This window comes from Topomyia yanbarensis, chromosome 3 (assembly GCF_030247195.1).
Source record: "Topomyia yanbarensis strain Yona2022 chromosome 3, ASM3024719v1, whole genome shotgun sequence".
NCBI lineage: Eukaryota > Metazoa > Arthropoda > Insecta > Diptera > Culicidae > Topomyia > Topomyia yanbarensis.
This window is the reverse complement of record NC_080672.1, coordinates 111,733,820-111,757,052: the sequence shown is the minus strand read 5'-3', so window position 1 is coordinate 111,757,052 and position 23,233 is coordinate 111,733,820. Positions and strand designations below refer to the sequence as shown.

The following is a 23,233-nucleotide window of genomic DNA, read 5'->3' as shown; positions in this document are numbered from 1 at the left end:
ACTTCACGATTGAACGCAACGCCTAATCCAAGGGATAAATACATGAACTCTAGAAAAAATTCACTTTGAACACATTATTTTGTATTTGAAGTGAACTTATATATTGATTTTTGAGAAATAGTTCAATTATTATATAGGTAATTCACAAAATGTTTTCAAAATCGAATTCCTTAAATCACGTAGATGAGTTTTCATACCCCGATATTCAAAATCGGTTTAGTTTTGCCTCTAAAACACCAGTAAAGAAATACTCTGTACGTAACGATCTCGTTTTTAGTTGGTGAAAATTGATAAGCGAGGAATAAAAACACAAAATGTTTAATATCTCCGCCGCTTGTGAACGGATTTTGACGATCTATAGCTTGTTGGAAAGGTATTTTCATAAGCTTTTCGTTTCTGTTTAGTTCACGCGATAAATTTGTCGTGGTCGAAAGTTATTCGCTGCAAACCAGCCTTATTTTGACAAAATTACCTATATCTCAGAAAGTAAACAACATATCGAAAAACAAAAATAATAGTGTCAAATGGTCATTTGAAACTAGTTTCATTAAGATCGGTTTAGCCATTGCTGAGATAATTACATGACATTTTGTACATACATACATACACATACACACACACACACACACATACATACAGACATTGTGTATCGATTTTGTTGGCTATTTTCGGCAAATTTGAGACTAAGAGAAACGAAAGCAATGAAATTGAAAGACGGATAGGTATTCTAGAGCGAATCAGTTATAAACTTAGAACGGAAAACTAGAACTAGGCAGGCTCATATGGGCATGATCGAAAGGAAATGTGAAGAATTTTTTGCCTTCTGCAGAGTAGGAGTTGGGCGTTCCACCCAAGTCGAAATCGAAATCGGTAAAACATGATGATGAGTTATGTTCTACCATAGACCATGCGGTAGACTTGGGTGGAACGCCCAACTCCTACTCTGCAGAAGGCAAAAAATTCTTCACATTTCCTTTCGATCATGCCCATATGAGCCTGCCTGGTTCTAGTTTTCCGTTCTAAGTTTATAACTGATTCGCTCTAGAATACCTATCCGTCTTTCAATTTCATTGCTTTCGTTTCTCTTAGTCTCAAATTTACCGAAAATAGCCAACATAATCGATACAGTAGAACCTTGCGGCAATTAAAACATAGTAACATACAGACATTGTCTCAATTTGTCGAGCTGAGTCGATTGGTATATGAAACTCGGCCCTCCGGGCCTGGGAAAAAGTTTTCAAAGTTTGAGCGAATCCTATACATTTCTTTTGTAAGAAATGTAAAACCTGCTGTGTTTTGACAAAATCGCCCATATCTCAGAAAGTAAACAACATATCGAAAATCAAAAATAATAGTGTCAAATGGCAACGTTGGGCCTTTCATTTGAAACTAGTTTCATTAAGATCGGTTCAGCCATTACTGAGATAATTACATGACATTTTGTACATACATACATACACACATACACACACACACACATACAGACATTGTCTCAATTTGTCGAGCTGAGTCGAATGGTATATGAGACTCGGCCCTCCGGGCCTCGGAAAAAGTTGTCAAAGTTTGAGCGAATGGTATACATTTCTTTTGTAAGAAATGTAAAAACATTTTAGCAAATATTGAAATATATACAGCAAACAAGCAAGTTTTTCTTTATACTTCTTATATTCTGTATATTTCTTATCAACTTAATCTATCTTGTGGCTTCCCATTCGAAACATTGTCCCTAATCCATATTTCGGAACATCTCTCCAAAAAAGAGTTCATGCCAACTATGGGACCTTGGCTTAGAGATCAGTTATAAGATCCAATTCCCAAAATTTTCCAAAAGTCCCCATGATGCCTAAAACAATAAGTTCGCAATGAAGTGATTAGACGTTATACTTCCAAAATTATTATTATTGACTATGAGTTTTTTTTAATCCAATTAATTTTGGTTTGGGGGGCACCCTCTGGCTACGCCTCTGTAACAAATTGAAATATTGCTAATATAACACTGAAATTATCAGGCTAGAAAGCAACTCCCGTTATATTCTACCTAGTTATAGCTACCAAGTTCCATAACAAAGGTGACAGAACGCCGCCCTGAGGACAACCGCAAATACTCAACTTCCGCATCTCAGCCTGTCGCAGTGACGAGCAAAGAATGCGGTTACTAAGCATTGCGTTCATCCAACCTGAGATACATGCAGGTATCCCATGACCGCGCGTCGCTTCCTGAATAGACTGGAAGGACACATTGTCAAAAGCACCCTCAATATCTAGGAATACACCCATTGCTTGAGCGAGAAGGCTTTCTCAATGTTGTAAACAACATCGTGAAGCAGAATGATAGTGGATTTCCCTCACTGATATGCATGTTGCATTTTGTGCAGTGGATATTCAACTAAACTAACGTTCCTGATGTGGTGATCGATTATCCGTTCCAAAGCTTTCAGAAGAAAAGAACTTAAGCTGATAGGCCTAAAACTCTTGGATTCTTCATAGCTTGAGCTCCCCCCTTTGGGAATAAATCTAACAGTTATTTCTCGCCAGGCTTTCGGGATATACCCGGTAGCAAGACTGGAAAGCAAAATCTTTTTCAAAACATGTTTGAGAATATCAAATCCCTTTTGCAGTGGCTCGGGCAGTATTCCATCTTTTCCGGGTGATTTGTATGGAGCAAAGCTGTCAACTGCCCACTTGACCGATTCAGTGGAAACCAATGGGCGTGCTAACGCCCACGAGACCAAATCACCAGAATGAGATCTGTGAACATTGTTCAACTCCGGATCGATACAACCTGGAAAGTGTGTGTCGAAGATACAATTAAGAACATCTTTTTTGTCCGTCACATAAACACCATTTCTGGTTTTTAATGAGTTCATCTGAAAATCATTCGATTTGGAGAGAATTTTATTTAACCTGCTAGCCTCGTTCAGACTAGAGACATTAGTGCATAGGCTTTGCCAGCTAGCCCGTTCTGCAGATCTAAGACATCTCTTATATGCACTACGAGCTGACCTGAAAGCCCTGGAGTCATTACGCTGACGCCAGTTCCAAGCTCTTTTCATAACTTTCTTCATTCTTTCAAGCTCAGCCCTCCACCAAGGGGTTCCCCTAGTCGATTTAACAGTACGAAGTGGACAAGCTTCTTCGTAGCATGCTAATATGAATGAGTTTGTCGTATCCACGACGTCATCTAAGTCGTCTAGTTGACTAATTGTTGGAAAATATCCATGAAATTTAGTCGCCAAGTTTTCCAAAAAGAGGTCCCAGTTTGTAGATTTAGGATTACGATATGGTACCACATTGAAGGTGACATCAAAATGTATATATTTATGATCGGATAGAGACGGTTCAGTTTCATTTGGAACCTGCCAATTTCCCAGCTCATGCGAAATTCTATCAGAGCAAAGAGTTATGTCTAACACCTCCTCCCTCCCAGACCTCGCAAAAGTTGGTCGGTTTCCCACATTCAGAATATGGGGATTTGTACTACTTATGTACTCCATCAGTTCAGAGCCTCTCAGATTGATGTCTGAGCTGCCCCAAATGATGAGATGAGCATGTTAAGCTAGTCGCTGGCTAGTAGCGCAACTGCATCGGAGCGTTCGGAGACTTCCGTAGTACTGTATAATGGGGGTCCCGGTGATGGCAGGGCAGCGTTGGTTTGTAGATGTGGTCTTGGTGATGGCATGGAAATTATACTTCGTTCAAGTAACAGCAGATAGCAGCGAACTGACATTTATCCTTCTTCCACGTTCCAAGGGAAAATAGGGGTAAAACTAAAATGAAAACTTTCCGTTGTAAATACCTGAAATCGATCTTCCAAATTTTTTTAAAATTTATTTTAGAAGTGCTCACTTAGTCTTCTGTCGAGTTATTGACTAAAGTCATGTTTTTTTCTGCTGTTAGCTATGGCTCATGGAAATTCTAAAAATGCTTGCAAAATTAAAATGCATTATTAAAATAGTAACCTTATTAAAGGTTACTATTTTTGTTGAATCGATAGAACATTTTCGGTCTTTGAATAAAATAAGTCCAAATGGCTGTTCTAACAAATCTTGTGATATCTTTAGCTTTGCCAAATCACTAGTTAAAACTAAATATAATTTGTAATTTTAAATTAGGCAAAATAGCAAATCATGCTACCTTTTCTATTAAGCAAGTTTAAAAATGGTGTTTTCGTTGGAACAGATTTATGCACCTGGAACAGGAACTGATAGTCGAAATGGATAGTATAGTTGAGTTAACACGTATAGTTTTAACCATACGAATAACGTTCAGTCAATTTTGCTGGGTTTTAACGTCGAATGGCTTTTTTTACTCTAAATGATTTCCACGTAACACAATTTTAATCATTTTCTTTTTTACTGTATCGATTTTGTTGGTTATTTTCGGCAAATTTGAGACTAAGAGAAACGAAAGCAATGAAATTGAAAGACGGATAGGTATTCTAGAGCGAATCAGTTATAAACTTAGAACGGAAAACTAGAACTAGGCAGGCTCATATGGGCATGATCGAAAGGAAATGTGAAGAATTTTTTGCCTTCTGCATAGTAGGAGTTGGGCGTTCCACCCAAGTCTACCGCATGGTCTATGGTAGAACATAACTCATCATCATGTTTTACCGCCGACGCCGGCATTTTCTTTTTTCTATTTTTGTTTCAGGTAAATATCCGGTTGATGCAAACCTTTTAATTGATAAGTACTTGCAAATAAAAAATCTTATATATTTTATCACTATAAATTAAATTGAACTGAATGACGAAAAAGATAGCAGATGTTAATATTTAAGACGGAAAATACACTAATACATGAGAACCTGATGTGATAAAGATTCTGGATTAATTTTATTTTCGACCGGGTCTTATCGCCAAATGCACATTCTCTTCCAGTATTATCCACTCAACCAATAAATAATTTCCCTCGGTCCGAGAAAAGCGACAGTCCTCCATCTCACTTACTAGTCCAGCATTTATTAATTTAGCCGCTCACAATTGTGCTATCAATTAAAATCCCAGTTTCATCATACATATTCAATCGGAGAAATGAACTTTCTTTGTCAAACGGAATGTACGCACGGGTAAATCAGTGAAAGAACGTAAATCAAATTACATTTTCCCTGTCTTGTCTATGATTTATGGTTCAATACTGATCCACGAGGCAATGCAGTGGGTAAACAACATACATTCTTCGAACATTCATCCGATGAATTTCTCTTTTACTAAGCCATCTCCCTGCAGTCACTCGTAATGCTTGTCCGATGAGGTGTGAGAACCGTGACAAAGAATTTACGACTTTGTCCAGCACAGGGTAATGTATTTCGGTACCCTGATCATCAATCATGTCGCTGCTCCCATTTTTTCTCCTTGGTTTGGTTTTAGAGTAAACTTTTTTCATGAATTTGTTTCACTAATGTGGAACCCGTCATTGCTTTTCTTCTTAATTACGATTGGAGTACTCGAGGGAGCTGGCTCAGGACTATTTAGGTTGTAACGAATTGTTTGAAATCTGTTGGTTACACATTCCTTAGCAATCGATCTACTATACGGAAATTGCTTTAACAGATGGAGTAGTAATTCACACCTTCACCGTATGCATATGCTTTGGCTTGAATCAAACCGCAAATGAGCTGTTCGCAATGTGGTTGAAATTTGGTATGGCTACGTGTGCTGCAATTAAACTTCATTACGCCTGGGTGGTGCAATTTTATATCGGATACACTTCGTCGCGCTGGATGAACTTAGTAAAAATTGATACCGACCATAGAGCTAAAAGGGTTGAGAGGCAACATGTACCTGTTTAAGTTGAAGTTTGCGGTCGTATCCATTCCTTTCGCATTTCTCACTATATCTAATAGCAGCTGAAAAGGAGAGACAAGCAGAAACCACTGGATTACAAGCGACTTAACCCTTTCGCTGATTTTGTATGAAAGCGAAACATGGGTACTTTTAAATAATCTAACATTTATGTTTTAGTGACTTCACCAATCTTCACAATAATAAAAGGCGTGGATTTTAATAAGCTACATATATCTTTTTGTTGAATCTATACCCGAATAGGAAAATTCGATGTTCCCAAACAAACACCACTTTTTTCAAAATCTTTGATAACTTTGATAACTTTGATATTTCGAAATTTATAAACAGTCGGCAAAGTTTTCAGGAATCGAATGCTTTATCAACGTGAAGTTTGAAGAGTAATCATGTCTCGTAATAGGATAATTGCTGTACTCAGAGATAACCAGGGGGCTTGTGGTTACATCTGATCTCATGTGGCTGACCGACTGCCGCAATTTGTGCAATGCATTGGCAGTTGCTAATTAGTGAATGATTGTTTGTGGTATGATTGATGTAACACAAATTATTAAACATAATATCAGAAACATGGTCGAAAATCTTAAGTAACAAATTCAATTTGATTCTTTAAGGCCTGCGTTACAAAATGCGAGGTGCATTCAACATGTCAAGTCATAGATATGTAGAGTGTCCCAGAATGTAATGTTGTAGATTTATGTATTAGATAGGGTACGTCGCGGTTGCGGTGAGGGGAACAAGCATTTACCGCGCGGTATTATCGCAACCGCACTATTCAAAGTTGATGTAATTTAAATATGAAAAGTCCTTTAACGTTATTTTTAAATTTATATAAATTACAATAAAATCGACGTCAACAATGGTTGCTTGGGTTACTACGTTTTAATTGCCGCAAGGTTCTACTGTATCGATTTTGTTGGCTATTTTCGGCAAATTTAAGACTAAGAGAAATGAAAGCAATAAAATTGAAAGATGGATAAGTATTCTAGAGTGAATCAGTTATAAACTTAAAACGGAAAATTTGGACTAGGCAGGCTCATATGGACATGATCGAAAGGAAATGTGGAGAATCCTTTGCCTTCTGCTAAGTAGGAGTTGGGCGTTACACCCAAGACGACCGCATGGTTATTGATAGAACATATCAACTAATCATTATGTTTTACCGCTGATGCCGGCGATTTTTCTAACCAGAAGATTTTTTAACTCGAAGAGGCAAATGACCTTAAGATTAAACACTTTATAATCAAAATAATCTTTCTGAAATCAAATATTTCTTAGGGGTTCGACCTCAATATCTTCGATTTTACACATACACTAGCTATAGCGTTTATTGCTCAGTTCCTTTCGCATTCAGCGTCAATCAACAGCGATCACTCAGTGGTACAATGACTTTCAGAGCGAGTAGACGTGTTTTTCAGTCCGTACAGTGTAGCGCAGTAATGTAAAGTTAGCTAAACTGCTTTCAAGGTTATCCTATGCCTTCTCCTTCTCTTCGAGGTTTTGATTTTTTTTGATGCGAATAAAATATACACTGAAAAAAACATTGTGTCATTTTTCACAAAAACAAATATTTGCGTTAAAAATTTAAATTGCAAATAAACCCATTTTTTAAATTTTTTATATTTTGTCAATAAAAATCTAAAGAGAAGAAAGAATGTGATTGCATGAAGGAGAACTTATTGGAAAAAAAGTTTTTCTAACAATAACTTTACACACGTTTTTAAATGTCATACTATTTTGCAAACAAAACTGTTATTTTATTACAGAATATAATTTTAAGCATCATTTTAAATCAAAATGCGTTTAACAAATATCTTCCAAAATGCAATATTTGTCGAGATATTTGGAATTTTGCTTCAACAAAACCAATTAATTCGTTTAATTATACCCTTTTTATAAGTTATGCGCGTTACCCTATCATAAAATGTCAAAAATCTAATATTTATCGTTTTAAAAACGTGAAAGAAACTTTTTCAGTGTATTTGGATCATGGAGAAGGTTTCAATAAAAAAGTTTTCCTAACAGCAACTTTTGACATATTTTTATAATTCGTAATATTTTCAGTCAAATATACAATTTTCTTTTTGAATATGATTCTTAACGCCATTTTAAATCAAAATGCTTCTAACAAAAAAATTCAAAAATGTAGTAGTTTTCGAGACATTTTAAATTTTGTTTAAACAACACAATCATTTCATTTTATTACGACCTTTTCATAACTTATTCGCATTTCTCCATCAACAACAATAGGTTTTTCGATAGGTCCATAAAATTTCCTGTAACTTTCCCTTTGATATCAAGGCGATGTTGTGCACCATTTGAAAGCTACATGAAAACACACAAAATATGATTCAACTAATCATCAGACCCTATGATTGAATAATATTTTGATTGTTTTCGCATAGCTTTCAAACGGTTTACAATATTGCCTTAATGTCAAAGGGAAAGTTACAGGAAATTTAATGGGCCTTTTGAAAAACGTATTGTTGTTGATAGAGAAACGCGAATAACTTACGAAAGATCGTAATAAAATAAAATAATTGTGTTGAAATAAAATTTAAAAAATCTCAAAAACTACTACATCTCAGAAATTTTTTTGTTAAGAGTATGTTGATTTAAATGGTGCTAAGAATCATATTTAAAAAGAAAATTGTACTTTTGACTGCAAATAGTATGAATTATTAAAATATGGTAAAAGTTGTTATTAGGAAAACTTTTTTATTAATAGCTTCTCCATGACCCAAATACACTGAAAATGTTTCTTTCACGTCTTTAAAACGATAAACGTTAGATTGTTGACATTTATGATGGGTTAACGCACATAACTTAAAAAGACCATAATTAAACGAATTAATTGGTTTTGTTGGAGCAAAATTTCAAATATCTCATAACATATTGCATTTTGGAAGATATTTCTTAAATTCATTTTGATTTAAAATGATACTTAGAATTATATTCTGTGTAAAATTTACAGATTTGTTTGCCAAATAGTATGACATTTTAAAACATGTGTAAAGTTATTGTTAGAAAACCTTTTTTACCAATAAGGTCTCCATCATGCAATCTCATTCAGAATGTTTCTTTCCCATTTGGATTTTTATTGACAAAATATAAAAAATATAAAAAAATGGTTTTTATCGCAATTTAAATTTTGAACACAAATGTTTGTTTTTGTGAAAAATGACACAACTTTTTTCAGTGCATATTTTTTTCGTGCGGAAGTATTCATTTCCTGTAACTCGTTCTCAGATAGTTTTGTTGTATAAAATACGATTATCGGATGTAAAAACTGTTACGCCCTTTTAAAAAATTGCTCTTGAATCAAAATAATCTTATTGACTTCGGAAAATGTTTAGTCTTCCATGCCGGTGAAACGTGAAAAGTTTCATCGGAATCAAAGGTGGTCGGTCAAGATTTTAACGATTTTCGGACGGATGTTCGTGCAATTTCTCAACTGACGGAAAGAGGACATATGTCAACTCAGACTTTTATCAGGTGACCTTCGCCGAGTCTGCTCTATCCAACAACATCCTCTTTGACAAGCTTCATCTATCGTTTTGTGCAGCGGGTCATGAACTGCAGTAATTGCAAACAATTGAGACATACGGCTCCCCATTGTAGCAATAGAGTTCTTTGTGGGAAATGCGGTGGGAATTATGAATTATTTCATTATCACTCATCAGAGGATGCTATAAAGTTGCTAGACATCTTGAAGGAATTGAGATTTAGGACGGTGGCTACATTCTATTATTCCGAAGGTATCAACGAAACCTTGGTTCAGAGGAATGGATGTGAGTCGTGATTTCATTCGTGTGATGTCTCGGCTCATGTCAAATTACTACACGTTAGACGCTCATCTCCGACGTATAGGGCTCGCGAACGGTTATCACAATATCGCGCATATTGTTTGAGCATGCGTATAGTGCTGTTCTGCTAGATCTCAACTACTCGATTCCCTTAGGACTCGAGGAAGATCACTCAATGTCTCGGTTCGAGATGTACTGGCAAGCCGCGATCTCCTCTATATGTCCCTCATATACACCTTCCTAAATACCATCGACATACAGATTTACCTGCTCCTATTATTTTTCTAATCATTCTCAGAAGTGCCCTCTCCCGCTTGTACCGTACATTAACGAAGATTTGATGCGATTTCAAGCTGACACGAAACATCTCTTTCGACTGAGTCAACAAACACGGGACCTGCAGCACAAACAACAACGATTGGCGATTTGCATCTGTGGTTTTTGAAAGTACAATGAAAGGTTCTTATTTGTAGTTATGTGTTAAGTGATAAATCAATACTAAAAAGAAAATCTAGGTTTTTCAATAATGTCAAAACGGGCACTCGTCATCGCATTTGAACCACAAGTTTCCGAATTAATTCGATTTTTTACTCTTCATCGTAAAGTGTTTGGTAATAAACTAATTACATTTGCAGATACTAATGGGTTGATGAATTCCCAAATAATTGGTATATGTTTCTGTGTACTTAACATTCATGAGAGGGTGCGATTAACAGGCCATCGGGTGACTCGGCAGTGTTTGGTTAATAGGAGGAAATCCTACGGCATCATATTATTTACCAATAATTTGTTTCGTTTTGCGTATTGGTTTATATCGCTTTTACAAACTGTAAAATCAATTCAAATATCAGCAAACGAACAGATCACATGGTAGCAATTAATGATTGATTCCAGAAGAAGCTAAACAATTTTCCTGAACAGAATTTTCAATGAATTGAAATAAGTCAGTACCACCGGCAAATAACCGTTACCACTTAAACTTACAAATTCACTTCATAAATGGTGTCATCAACAACGTATCTTTACCTTTCTTTGTCTTACCGGTAGATGCTTACCACGAGCTAGCAAGACTGCACTCGCCTAGCGTACGTCGACAGTCAGAGGAAACAATAATCGACAATAAATTCAATAAACATACCAACTAAACAAATTACAAATAATCGATCGCCGCACCATACAAGAGGTGATTCAGACCTTCTAACATCAGGTAGCCTGTTAGCAGTATGAATTAGTATAACCAGGCAGCAGGAAGATCTAACGATTATATTGATATAACCTCAAATTATACGCGACTGCCAGATACCTGGAAGGGGCTCGCCAGTAATGTGCGCGCGCATACATAATCTAACCAGCAGCGCAGCGATGCGAATTTATGATTATGTGCATGGTTGAATGTTTCTTCTTTCCGCTGCCGATGCAGTTGTTATTGCCTGTATCATTGGTAATATATTAGAGCTGTCGACGAAGGAAATGCACGCAGTTAGTTTGTAGCTGCAACAAAATGCCTGTTTAGCTTCTGGTCTGACGTGTCAGTCACAATTTGCGAAAAGAAAGTGCCAAAGAATGTACTGACGATGGAACTTTGCTGGGTAAAATTGTTAATCGCTGTAACTAATGTGATCTATTGAATAACAACAGCACATTCATTTGCAATACTAATGCTTTGACCTACAGTTTAGATACAGTAGACGTAGAAGAGAAAAGCCGGTTTTCATCTCAGCTTTCATGTAGATCCATTCATTAGAGAAGCGTCTGCTTTCAATGCATTGTCTTAAAGGGTAGAACAAAAATTGAGCTCCTCAAGTTAACATTGCTTTCAATGCATAGGGGAAGATGGGGTAAAACGCACCCCTTTAGCAAAATGCATCCTTTGCTTTTATAAAAAGTTGCCGAAAGTTTTTATAAAAAAAGTAACACAAGTCGAAAGTCCATCATAATTGACCTACACTGCCAAAGTTTGACATCCATATGTCTATTGTAGCCGAAAAATAAAAAATAACGTGTTCTCGAGTGATTATTCGTCGCTGTTGTGCTATCTTATGACAAGTGCCATTTAGCACATTTCGAGAAAAACGATTTTTAAAGTTTGAGATTGAATATCTTGAAACTTATAAATGATAAAAACAATTCAAAGAAGACAATTATTGCTTCAATCTATTCTGTATTATACTCTCAAATATCACGAAGTTTGGTTGACTATGTTGCGAGTTTTCACTATAAATGTTAACAAAAGTCTCACTCACACGTGTCGTATATTGATGACAAAATTTGTAAGGCGTGTCATAATTGTGCATGGAAAATTTTCCATAGAAAAAAAGCATCAATTATTAACTTTTATTAATATCTTCGGCTTTATTCGGCCTAGAAACAATCGATGAGATGCATTTTAAAGGAAATTGAGCAAGCAATCTAGAAAAAATAGTAATTTTTAATTACAGTGTTGCCAAACATGAAATATTGCCAATTTAAAAGTAAAACTGCATATTTCTCGCAATACATGTATTTTTATTTAAAAAATTATTATGCCATTGTGTTCCTCAGTCATTTTTACATATAAAAACATCTACAACTTCTACATTACTTAAGCGAATCCCAAGATACAGTGATTTGAAGCAAAAAACTGACAATTTCCCATCACTTTTTTCGCTATACCTCAATAACCAAGCAAAATTTCAAAATTCTGAAAACGCAATTTTATAGAGAATTTTCAGATTATTAATGTTGCATATCTAACTCAGTTTATCCCAAAATGGCGTTTGTCATAAGATAGCACAACAGCGACGTATTGTGGTTCCTGTGATTAGAATGTTCAGTTCACATAAGTGCTGGTTTATCCTTATACGGTTGAACTCCTGTGCTATTTTAGCGTTATTTGTTATTCTGTTGAAAAAAAATGAAAATCCACTTCATAATTCACTTTTTGCTAGATTTATCTCTTCGCTCTATCGGGAATCTTCTGGTAGTGCGGATTTATAAAAATCGATTTTTTTACATACAGTTGACTCTACCTCGATATTGAAGGGACCATCGTCTTCTCTTTCAGAATATCATAAGCCATGCCAAGAAACGAAGATGGTCTTTTAACCCATTATTGCCCAACCCACTATATATAGTAGGTGCTAAGAAGAACTCCTATTACTAAAACAATAACGCAGAACAGGCATTATCGATGAGTTAATATTGTTCATATACTCTTGCAGAATACGTTTAGAGAAGTTATAGTGGTTGAACCGGTGTTTATGTTTTGTTTTCAATCAATTTTCCCTTAAGGGGTTACACATATTTGTCAGGATGAAAAAAATCGAATTTTTGTAAATTGGATATTCTGAAACTATATATACCGAGGAAAATGTTCTCAAAATTTCATTAAGATCGGAATACTACATCTTCAGTTACAGCTATTCGTAGACCGCTACCCATCGACCATTCGTAGGCGGTGCGTAGTGTTTGATACGCTAGACCGTTGACTCGCTGCACCGGCAGTAAAACTCGATTATCTCGGAATTGTATTTTGTTGAAAAGTTCATTCGCGGCGATCACGATATCTCAGTAACCAATTAATCGATCAATCTAAAATTTTCACTGATTGTTCCTTATTATATCAGCTACTTTGAGTACAAAAATAATTTTACTGGAATGACCACATCATTTTTTCCAATCGGAAAACTCAATTTGTGAAAAATAAGTTGGGCAATAATGGGTTAAGAAGGTAATAATGCGGATTCCTTTTTTATTAACGACTTAGAGTGAGTCAATCTTTTTCCTTTTTTATATTGTAACGACATTTAATTAACAAGGGACTGGAAGGTGTGAAATATTTTTCAATATTAGGAGCCATAGTACTCAAGGAAGAGCAAGGAGTTGAAGGAAGAAAGTTTAGAAAAGCGTGGAGTCGGAACCGACAGCATAAGTCATTAAGTGACTATACGCTTGTCCGGACATGCCGCAGACTCGGGCGATTCGCATTTAATGCTAACCCTAACCCCTGCGTTGCAGAAGATAAAGAGTTAAGTAGCCAAGAAACTCTGAACTTGCTCATAAGAACCACTCCACGATTTTCTAAACTTTCTTCCTTCAACTCCTTGCTCTTCCTTGAGTACCATAGCTCTTAACCCTCCAGCACTCGCGCGAATGGCTCCCCGAATGAGCAGCCGCTAGTGCTGAAAGAAGATTTTGCTGAAGTATTGCACAAAATACAAAGGCGCGAGTGCCGGAGGGTTAATATTGAAAAATATTTCGCACTTTCCAGTCCCTTACTAATTAAATATCGTTACAATATAAAAATAGTTTTTAATATCGCATATTTCGCTAAACTAGTTTGCTTGCATGGTAGAATTTTAGTAACGGGATGCATATACAGCAAAGAAATGCCTTATATGCAGCAAGGATTTTAAAAAATCACTTGCGTAATATACGCAAACTCGGGGGATGTCTTAGACTGTTTCGTTAAAAAATGAATAGCAATATTTTCAGAACATGATCGGAACCTATTTCATGGACATTATATGGCTTAAATTTTTTCGAAAACCAAAAAAACATATAACGCCAAATGCTGATCCGTTGAATAAATGCGAGAACGTAATACTCTACATTAACACAACCTTTTCTGTTATTTTATGGTTGATTCAATCTAGGAATACCTACATCACATGATATCTTTGTGGGAAAAGTTCTTGGAAAAGGGTTGTGCAGTTTTTAAAATCAATATTTTCATGGTGAAAATTATAAAAATAAAGTTTAAAGTGTGTTGAATTGCAGGTTTTTACAGACTTTTTTTCAAGGATTAAATTTTTTTATTAGATAATGGTTCGTCCGTATTATTTTATTCTCTAGAAAATGCTCTCTCCCCATCTACACCAAAATCGAGCAATTTAAAATCAATTTTCAAAAAGGGCTGGAGCTTGAGCTTGTGTGACCACCCCTGGCTGCTACTCCGTTATCGATCTGGACTAGCTGAAGTTGTACAGGGAATCAGTAGATAATTTATGCTTGGGAGTAGCGAAACATCTTTCAATGTGCAACTCCTAGTAATCCTAAAGTGTTTATTAATCAATACCGGCGCCAGCCAGGCCCGAACGTAGATCGCGGAAGGAAAGGGAAGGGATTGTTAGTCCGATACTTGCTTTTGCTAGAGGCCATATATACTACTGCGTGCTCCACAAGTATCACGGGAGGAGGATATTTGTTAGTAAGTATAGAAATTGGATTCTACTTCTTCTTTACCGACGCCAGAGAGGTGACTCCACTATCTGGACGAGATATCGATCCATCAACTCATGGACCGGGGACCAACGGTTTTACTTCCCTTCCGAAGGAAGACGTGACCCCACAGATTTTTTCACCTCAGAAAAATCTCAACGACCTCGGCTGGAATTGAACCCAGGCCAACTGGAATGAGTGGCGGTCACGCTTACAACTCAACCACCGGCGCCGTCATAATTTTCAAAAAGGGCTGGAAACTTTTATAAACGAAATTATTGTCAATATTCTACAGCAGAGCGAAATTTCCTATAGAATAACGCGTTAATCCACAAGTGTGCCATAGCAATAGCAGTAACTTTTTGTGGTTAAGTTATATAACGTTAAGATAAATAAGTCAAACAGGAACCTTTTTATTCCTTTTAAAGAAAACATATTAACTTTACCCTATCGGTTAACTAGGAATTTCTTATGCTGTGTTTTGATAGAAATGAGCAGAATAGCAATAGAAAGAGCATTGCAAAGTTCAAAACACATTTGGTATCTATGACTCTCTCTAACAGTACTAGCGTTGAGCAACATTGGATGGCTGTCACGCTCAATCATTTTACGCTTTATATTTGTGTGCTTTACATTCCACCCGATCGCGTCAATTCAAAATCATTAATCATTCATTGATCAACACTTGCACTAGTGCGAAGATCAAATATCTTTGAACGACAGGATCATCATACTTAGCGATTTAATTTTTTCCGGTACTAAATGGGTCCACTGTTCTTCTAATTTATTATACCTGGATGCGCAATGTTCTTCTGTAACTTCATCGACCTCGTAGGTTCTGGACAATTATAACATCGCAGGTCTTGCTCAACTAAATGATAACTATAACAGCAACAATCGCCCGCTGGATCTGTGTTTTGCTAGTCAAACTCATGTTCAACAACCGTGCACCTTCTTTGCTTGTCAAAATTTGTCGCCATTACCCTCCGCTTCAACTTACCATTCATGAATGCACGCCTGCATTTTCGAGAAAATTGCCGAAAAAGCTTACTATGATTTCAAAAATGGAAAGTACCATTTGATGAATCAATTTTTGTCATCATTAGATTGGGGATCTTTTACTACCAAATTCTGAGCATCGAACGGAAGGAGAAATTCGGTCAGAATGGATGTTCCATTAGTGATCAGGATCTCAAACGTGTAGTGAAAACGTTTAAGCGGAATTCCAATGCTTCGGTCAGGGATGTGGCTATAAAGTTGCACCTGTCCATGTCTTTCGTTCAGAGTACTAAAAACCGCATACGTACAAAGTGCAGAAGGCTTTAATTCGTGATGAACGACAAAATACGGTGGGAAAGTCATGGGCCCGGAAACCATACACCCAGATGCTGACGAAGCCTCATTATCTCATCATGGATGATGAGACTTACGTCAAGGCGGACTGCCGGCAGCTTCGGGGGCTATTGTTCTTCACCGCCCAGCACATATTTGATGTTCCGGAGGAAGTAAAGAAGCAGAAACTTTTAAAGTTTGCCAATAATTACATGATTTGGCAAGCGATCTTCTCATGTGGCCAACTTAGTGCGCCGTACGTGACTATCGGGACTGTAAACGGGGAGATCTATCTCAAGGAGTATCCCCTGTCGAAGCAATACGAGGGTCCTAAGATCTTCTGACCGGATCTAGTTTGCCTAATCAAACTAATCAAATATTGTCCTGGAGTGGTACGAAACCAACGGGGTAACTTTCGTACACAAGTTCATGAACCTCTCCATGACACCTGAACTAAGGCCCATCGAAAAATACTGGGCAATTATGAAGTAGGAACTACGAAAAAATCCCAAGGGGTCATGCATAAATGACGTAGCATTTTAGGGGGTAGGGGGGTACACCAAATTTGTGACGAAGTGTGACGAGGGGGAGGGTAGGGTCAGAAGTTGTGCGACGTAGCATTAAGTTTAAATTTTTTGGCGGGCATCAAAACCCATTAATTAGAGAAAACAATTTAATGTTCCTCCATTCCTAAGTTGATTTTCACGCGGGTTTTCATTTTGTAAATTTTACTGTTCGCGGAGTGGCAGGCTCGCAAAGAAAAGGATAGATTTTTCATGCGGATTTAAATTTCCACATTACTTAGCTAATATTGCTAACTAGTAGACTTATTTTGGTAGCTGAATTAAATTTTCTTTCGGATTCAATCAAAGAAAATTTAGTAATTTAGTTGAGCTTATGCTTCCTAAAATCGTTAGTAGCTGCAGGATTGTGAACTTTTCTTCATGCTTTATGACATGTAAAATTCTAAACAAAACTATCCACACTATATTTGTCAAGAAATGGGCTTCGTTTGTAGGCAATTTGCTGTTATAATGAAAATGTTGATAAAAGTCGTCAAACAAGGTAAGGACATATATTTAAAAGAATTGAAAAACATATGTAATTTTTTCATCTCCCGGTCACGTTGCGTGGGGGGGTTAGAGATATGCTACGTCATTTACCAGGGGGAGGTTAGAATTCTGTGACCAAATGCTACGAGGGGGGAGGGAGGGGTCGAAAATCGCCAGAAAAAAGCTACGTCATTTGTGTACGGCCCCCAAGGAAGTCAAATTTGAGGAATTCATTAAGAAAAAGAGGGTTTCCGCACAGAAGAAGCTGCAGCCAGCTGTTGTACAGAACCTAATGAGTAGAGTTAAGCTTAAGGTGCGAGCGTACGGTTTTAGTATTGAAAATGAAAGAAACAAATATGCCAAAAGCTTACCAATGGGTTATATTTTATTGTTTGAAAAGGATCGGTCCACCAGGTAATTATCTAAAGCGTTTTTCCGTGATGCAATTTGATGTGGGATACCCTTTTGACTTTTAGACTCTATTATGATTTGGTGGGACGATCAATTCGATGCCGTTCTATCAACCGAAACAAATGTTGCTGTTCAATTGGGTTTCTTGTGGATTTCTTGTTGAAATCGGAAAATAGTTTCTCGCCTTGTTTAGCGACATCAACGTGATCAAACTGCATTGAAAGGAGCGTACAAGACACCGACATCATTATCGGCTTTACTACCATTGATTCAAGCGATGGTGAAGGAGATACATTAGGACGCTATTCTTCTTTCATTTTAAGCATATGAGATTGAGCAAATGTGTTTTAATAATTCACCTGAACAAACCAACTCGGCAATATTTCAGGTTTTGCAGTTTGAGCCTCTACTTCTGTTTATATATCTAATACAACCCGTCACACGATGATCCGCACGTCTATGAAATTGGGTTAATGCTTTTGATTCATTTATCCGAACATATCAGTTCAGTTAAACAAAATTCTGCAACGTTATTTCAACTTCAAGTGTGACTACCTATGGTACACCGGCTGTGTTGTTAAAATAAATGAAATTTAATTCGAACCATCAAACTTCGAAGAGCCGTAACTTTGTTCTGAGACATTTTAGTACCATGCTTTCTTTGGCAAAATTATTGGGCAAATCCTGCAAATCCTTTGTTCAATTAGTTGCATACTGCAGTAAAAATTCTGAATTCTAGAATTGAAAATGTTAAAAAGTCGTTTTTCCATACAAATATCCATGCAAATTGCTAACGTAATGCGCTACGCCGGGTTATAACCAATCGACCCCAAATTTTGCACAGCTATTTGGGACCCCAAAAGGAATTAAACAAACTTTGTTCTGAATAAACTATCATTTTGCCCCACCCGAATAAATATATATCTGTTATCGCTTTGAATTCAAAGTTATAGGCTGAATAAATGTCTACCACACTTGCTTGCCGCATTACTATCCATTATCGTTTGATAGTGCCACAAAATCTGCAACAGACATATTGGTCCTTGCAGGGTAGCATCAACGCAAGCTGTTTACGCCTTCAATCCGCTGTCCGAAATACGCGCGCAGCGACTATCGCCGTGGATTAACCATTTTAATTGTTGGCGGCATGTTGTTAGCTACTATCAGTAGTATTGTGTGGTATTTTTCGACCAAAAAAGAGATCTAGGACATTTTTGTTGTAAACTAAACATAAATAATCTGTATCTTACGACAATTGCATTGGTGGTTAGTTCGTTGAAATAACTTAGGTGGCCCGTTTTTTTAATTAACGGTCTAAAAACTTCAATTTTCAAATACTATTGTGAGGGGTCCGTTCAACGCATTTTGACTATTAAGAAACAAGAACATTCTATAAAACTTTCATAAGCCAGCGATTTCAATCGGAATCCTAACTTCTCCATCTGAGATGTCGCAAACAAACTGTGAGTTTCGTCAACAACCTTGCATCGAGCTAAATAACGAGTCAAACTTTCGACTTATAAGAAGATAATGACTAAATCTCAACAATAAACAAAAAAACACAGACAAAATACGTTCCCGGAAGTGGTACATGACGTTATTGAAGAAGTGTGAAGTAGACCACATTTTGATCGTAACACCCGATTGGGAGAGTTTTCCAATGTAAATAGAAATGATAGATATGTAATCAATTGAGGTCCATTTATTAAATATTGTAATTGCAGAGAGTGGTTTGATATGTTGTATAGGAATACCAATTAATAGAAATCGCAAAAGGTTCGTTCCTTACAGATAAGCTTTTCTTGGTATCACGTACAACGTAACCCTAGCAGTCATACACCGCAATAAAGTAAAACAACCGGTTATAGTACATTGAAGACATTAATGTAACACTTTTTCCTCACCTAGTTCGGTAGCCAGTGTAAACATGTAAACTGTCTGGCCTGGCTAATAATACAGTCTACGTTTTGAGATTAAAATGAACTCATCAAGCATGTTTTTGTGGCTTTCCTTTCATTGAAAATATTTTCAGTAAAAAGACGCTTCTCATCCGTTCGCTTTGATGTTTTTTTTTCTCGACAATCATGTTTTACAAATGACCTGAGCTCTCTCAATTGTATCTTGCCGTATATCGTCACTGAATATCTTCATTTGCAGCAAAGTGCTATTTCTTCACCTTTCTCGGTACTGTGTCATACTAGTTGAACTATTTCCTGCCAAAGATAACAACGGATATAGCTTGTCAATACATAATTTCTTTCGGTGTTAACTGAAGTATTAATTTAAAGCATGTTTTGTGGTTTAAGTGGTGTTTTCCTCTGTCTGTTGCATTGTTTGGTTTTATATCCATTCTGTGCTTTCACTTTTTTGTACATATAGCTGCATTTTTCATCTTCCACTTATTATGCTGGGGTTTGTGGTAAACTTGAACTATTTCATTCGTTTGCAGTTGTGTTTTCGATGTACCCTAATATGGAAAAACTAAGTATTAAGTCTCCCGATAATTATTTTATTCAGAAGTTTGTATAGAGTATATCACCCTACCTTTTTCACGTTTTCATCACAAGAGACGAAACACTAGCGATTATTATCGTTATCGACATTGTTTTAATATTTTTAAATGTTTCTGGAAAGCTTCTTATTTAGATGAGCGAAAAAACTATCACGGTCCTCGAAAAGAACACAAATATGTAAAGTTGTTGGATACATTCAAATTTGATTACTTCTCAACATCGATTTGCAATTCGCACCAACTCTCGCAAACCACATTGTGGTTTTTATGCAATTACCCGACCAACGTCGAAAAAAGTAAGTGCATTAGCGTTTATGGCATTAATGAGAGCAAACCAGCGGCGGCGGAATTCGAACAATTTGTTACATGAATCATTCGACTGTATCAACTGTGGTGCACAAAATGAGCACACTATCATTCCGCGTTATGTTGATGTTGAGATTGATATGCTTTGCTGTGGTCGATTGTTGGTTGCATTGATCTTTTAGATTACCTGGCAGTGAAATATGTCACGATTTTCTTTAGATATTTTGAACCCTCTTCCAATGTATTGTTAACAGGTAATTTGAATCATGCTCAATGATTATGGACACTCTGAACAAGCACGGTGTCGATTATACACCGATTACAGTTCATCACGACGATGGTTCGCGACTTTGTTTTCCTGTAGGGAATGTTCAACCGTACAATTTTACTGTACGAAAAATCGTGCAACTTTCTATCCATATCCGCTCGTGAAGCAAGATTTGTTCGCTGTTGGTCTATAGGTATCGAGTAGGATTACAATGAATTTGGTTGACTAAAGCTTATCTCATCATATGTACGCTATATACCTGTGTGTGGTTTGATAATAACCCGAGAACCTATTCTTTTGTTCCAGTGACATATCGTACTGCTCCTACCAGATGGCACCGAGCGCCGGGAAAAACCCACCCGGGGGTACACAGATCGGTCCTCCGGATGTGAACGAGATGACCTTAGGCTGGACTTCTAACATAAAGGTATTTTAAGTGTAGATTTTTTGTACTTCGTAAATGCATATAAACTAGTGCCCCGTTTGTGTTAAGAGGCTTTGTTTTTAAATTTCACATATGAAATATATAACACATTTTCTAGGCTCGATGGCCAGATAAAGATAAATTGATTTACAGTTTGATTAGTCAAAGAACTGCGATGCAATTTACTTCGAATAGTAGCATATTCGCCGGTTGCATACATAATTTTGTTTAAATCATTGTGCTGGTATATATTTAATTCAATTCCCATAAACTAATAAACATTTGCTCATGAATGTTTTAAAACCGATAAATATTCCGCATAATGAAAAATATTGAAGCGTGTGAATCCGATATTGACAGTTATATTTCTGAATAGCTCATGAAATCCAATATATAGTCATTAAAGTTGACATTAGTTTTGCGATTTTGTAATTTCGTCCATCGCCGGTCAAAAATGAAGCAATGTTTATATAGCAATTACATGTGTTTGAAATTTAAAACTTGATAGAGTTCGAGCATACTATGAAAGGTTTATAATAAAAAACAAATATGAATGAAAGAAAATTAAAAAAAATCACAGAAAGCCCAAACGTGCCATTTAAACCAATAAATTCTGATTCTGATTTCCACCCAGTTTCAAAATTTTTCGATATCTTTGGAAAAGTTGTTGTTTTTACTGTAGGTAGAAGAGCTAACAACATACTTTTAATAAGATCAGTTATATTGAAAGTTTTTATTATCCAATTCACAATCTTCGAGAGCTTGATAATTCCAGTGCCGCGATTATTCTTCAACTGAAACTAACGAACACTTGGGGTTTTTGGTGTTCCGGGAAGTCCTGGGAACTCTTTCTCTGAGTTTAATCCTCCGAGACCAGGAGCTACTTGCTTCGGTTTGGTTGCAACACTTCCAATACAACCCAAACAATTCTAGGCACCCTAGTAGATGTTCCCACTTGTGGGTCATCAGCCTCGCCCTCGTCAGGAGACAAGTGGAATCAGGAATCAGAATATATTGACTTAAATGGCATGTTCCCCTATGTAGTCGGGGATTTGTGCCTTGCCATGTGTTTTCATCATTTCCTCAGTGGAAGGAAAGGACAATGAGGTGAAGGGAAGTAGAATTGGAAGGGTGGGAAAAATAACAGCACAAAACAAAAATAAACAACAGGTAAGTTAAATTCACAAGTAGTTCAACTTGCCTGCGAATAAGCCTAAAGCTCTTTACCACATTGGATAAGAAACTTTAGGGGAGTGGGCGTAGCGTATTGGTAAATCGATTGCCTTGTACGCAGCGCACCTGGGTTCGAGTCCCGACCCCGCACATAGGGTTAGAAATTTTTCCTAAGAGATTTTTCTAACTCGAAGAGGCGAATGACCTTAAGGTTAAAACCTCTATAATTGAAAAAAAAAAAGAAACTTTAGTATGTCTCTGAGTTTCAGTCGTCCAAGCATGGTTTCATCTATATAAGGACGGCTGAAGATTCGAAATCGCAATTGCGCTACCGCTGGACAGTTGCATATCAGATGATATGAGATTCCGTAGTCGGATTCACAAAGATCACATGAAAAAGTCTCAGCGCGCTGAATAGTTACCATGTAATAATTGAGTTTGCAGTGGCCGGTTAAAGCCCTGGTCAGCATTCCGCAGTGGAGCTTCGAAAAATGTAGGAAATTTTTCGAAATCACTGAGCATGGTTGTTCTAGAAACACCTTTGTTTGGCGACACGTTTGTAGATTTCTCTAATAATTGCGGTGCTCGGACGAATCCCAGAACCGTATTTTTTCCATTATCCAACTTGTCGAAACTGGCAGCGCGGGCTAAGGATCAACAAAGTCAATCGCTGAACCTACCCTGGCCAATTCGTCAGCCCATTCATTTCCAGCAATACCGCAATGTGCGGGCACCCAGACAAGGTAGATAGTGTTGACAATGCTTAGTTCTTCGATTTAGGTTCGGCACGCGATCATTAGCTTGGACCGTGATTTGTCTGAGCTAAGGGCCTTGATTTCAGCCTGACTATCGGAGCAGAAGTTTATAACTTTGCTGAACAAACTCAGTTGAAGGGCCGATTGCACCCCGCACATAGTTGCAAAGATTTCTGCTTGGAATACAGTACAGT

The 23,233-nt window shown here is 36.9% G+C and overlaps 1 protein-coding gene across 3 annotated transcripts in view; it reads left to right on the top strand.

Annotated features, from left to right (window-relative positions):
- The window catches only part of LOC131692410 (uncharacterized), a 320,838-nt gene that overhangs the window by 273,371 nt on the left and 24,234 nt on the right, over window positions 1–23,233 (top strand). For all 3 annotated transcript variants that reach the window (XM_058979439.1, XM_058979441.1, XM_058979440.1), the window contains one exon: window positions 20,994–21,114. In XM_058979439.1, the coding sequence (XP_058835422.1) occupies window positions 20,994–21,114 (121 nt within the window). The remainder of the gene's footprint in view (window positions 1–20,993; window positions 21,115–23,233) is intronic.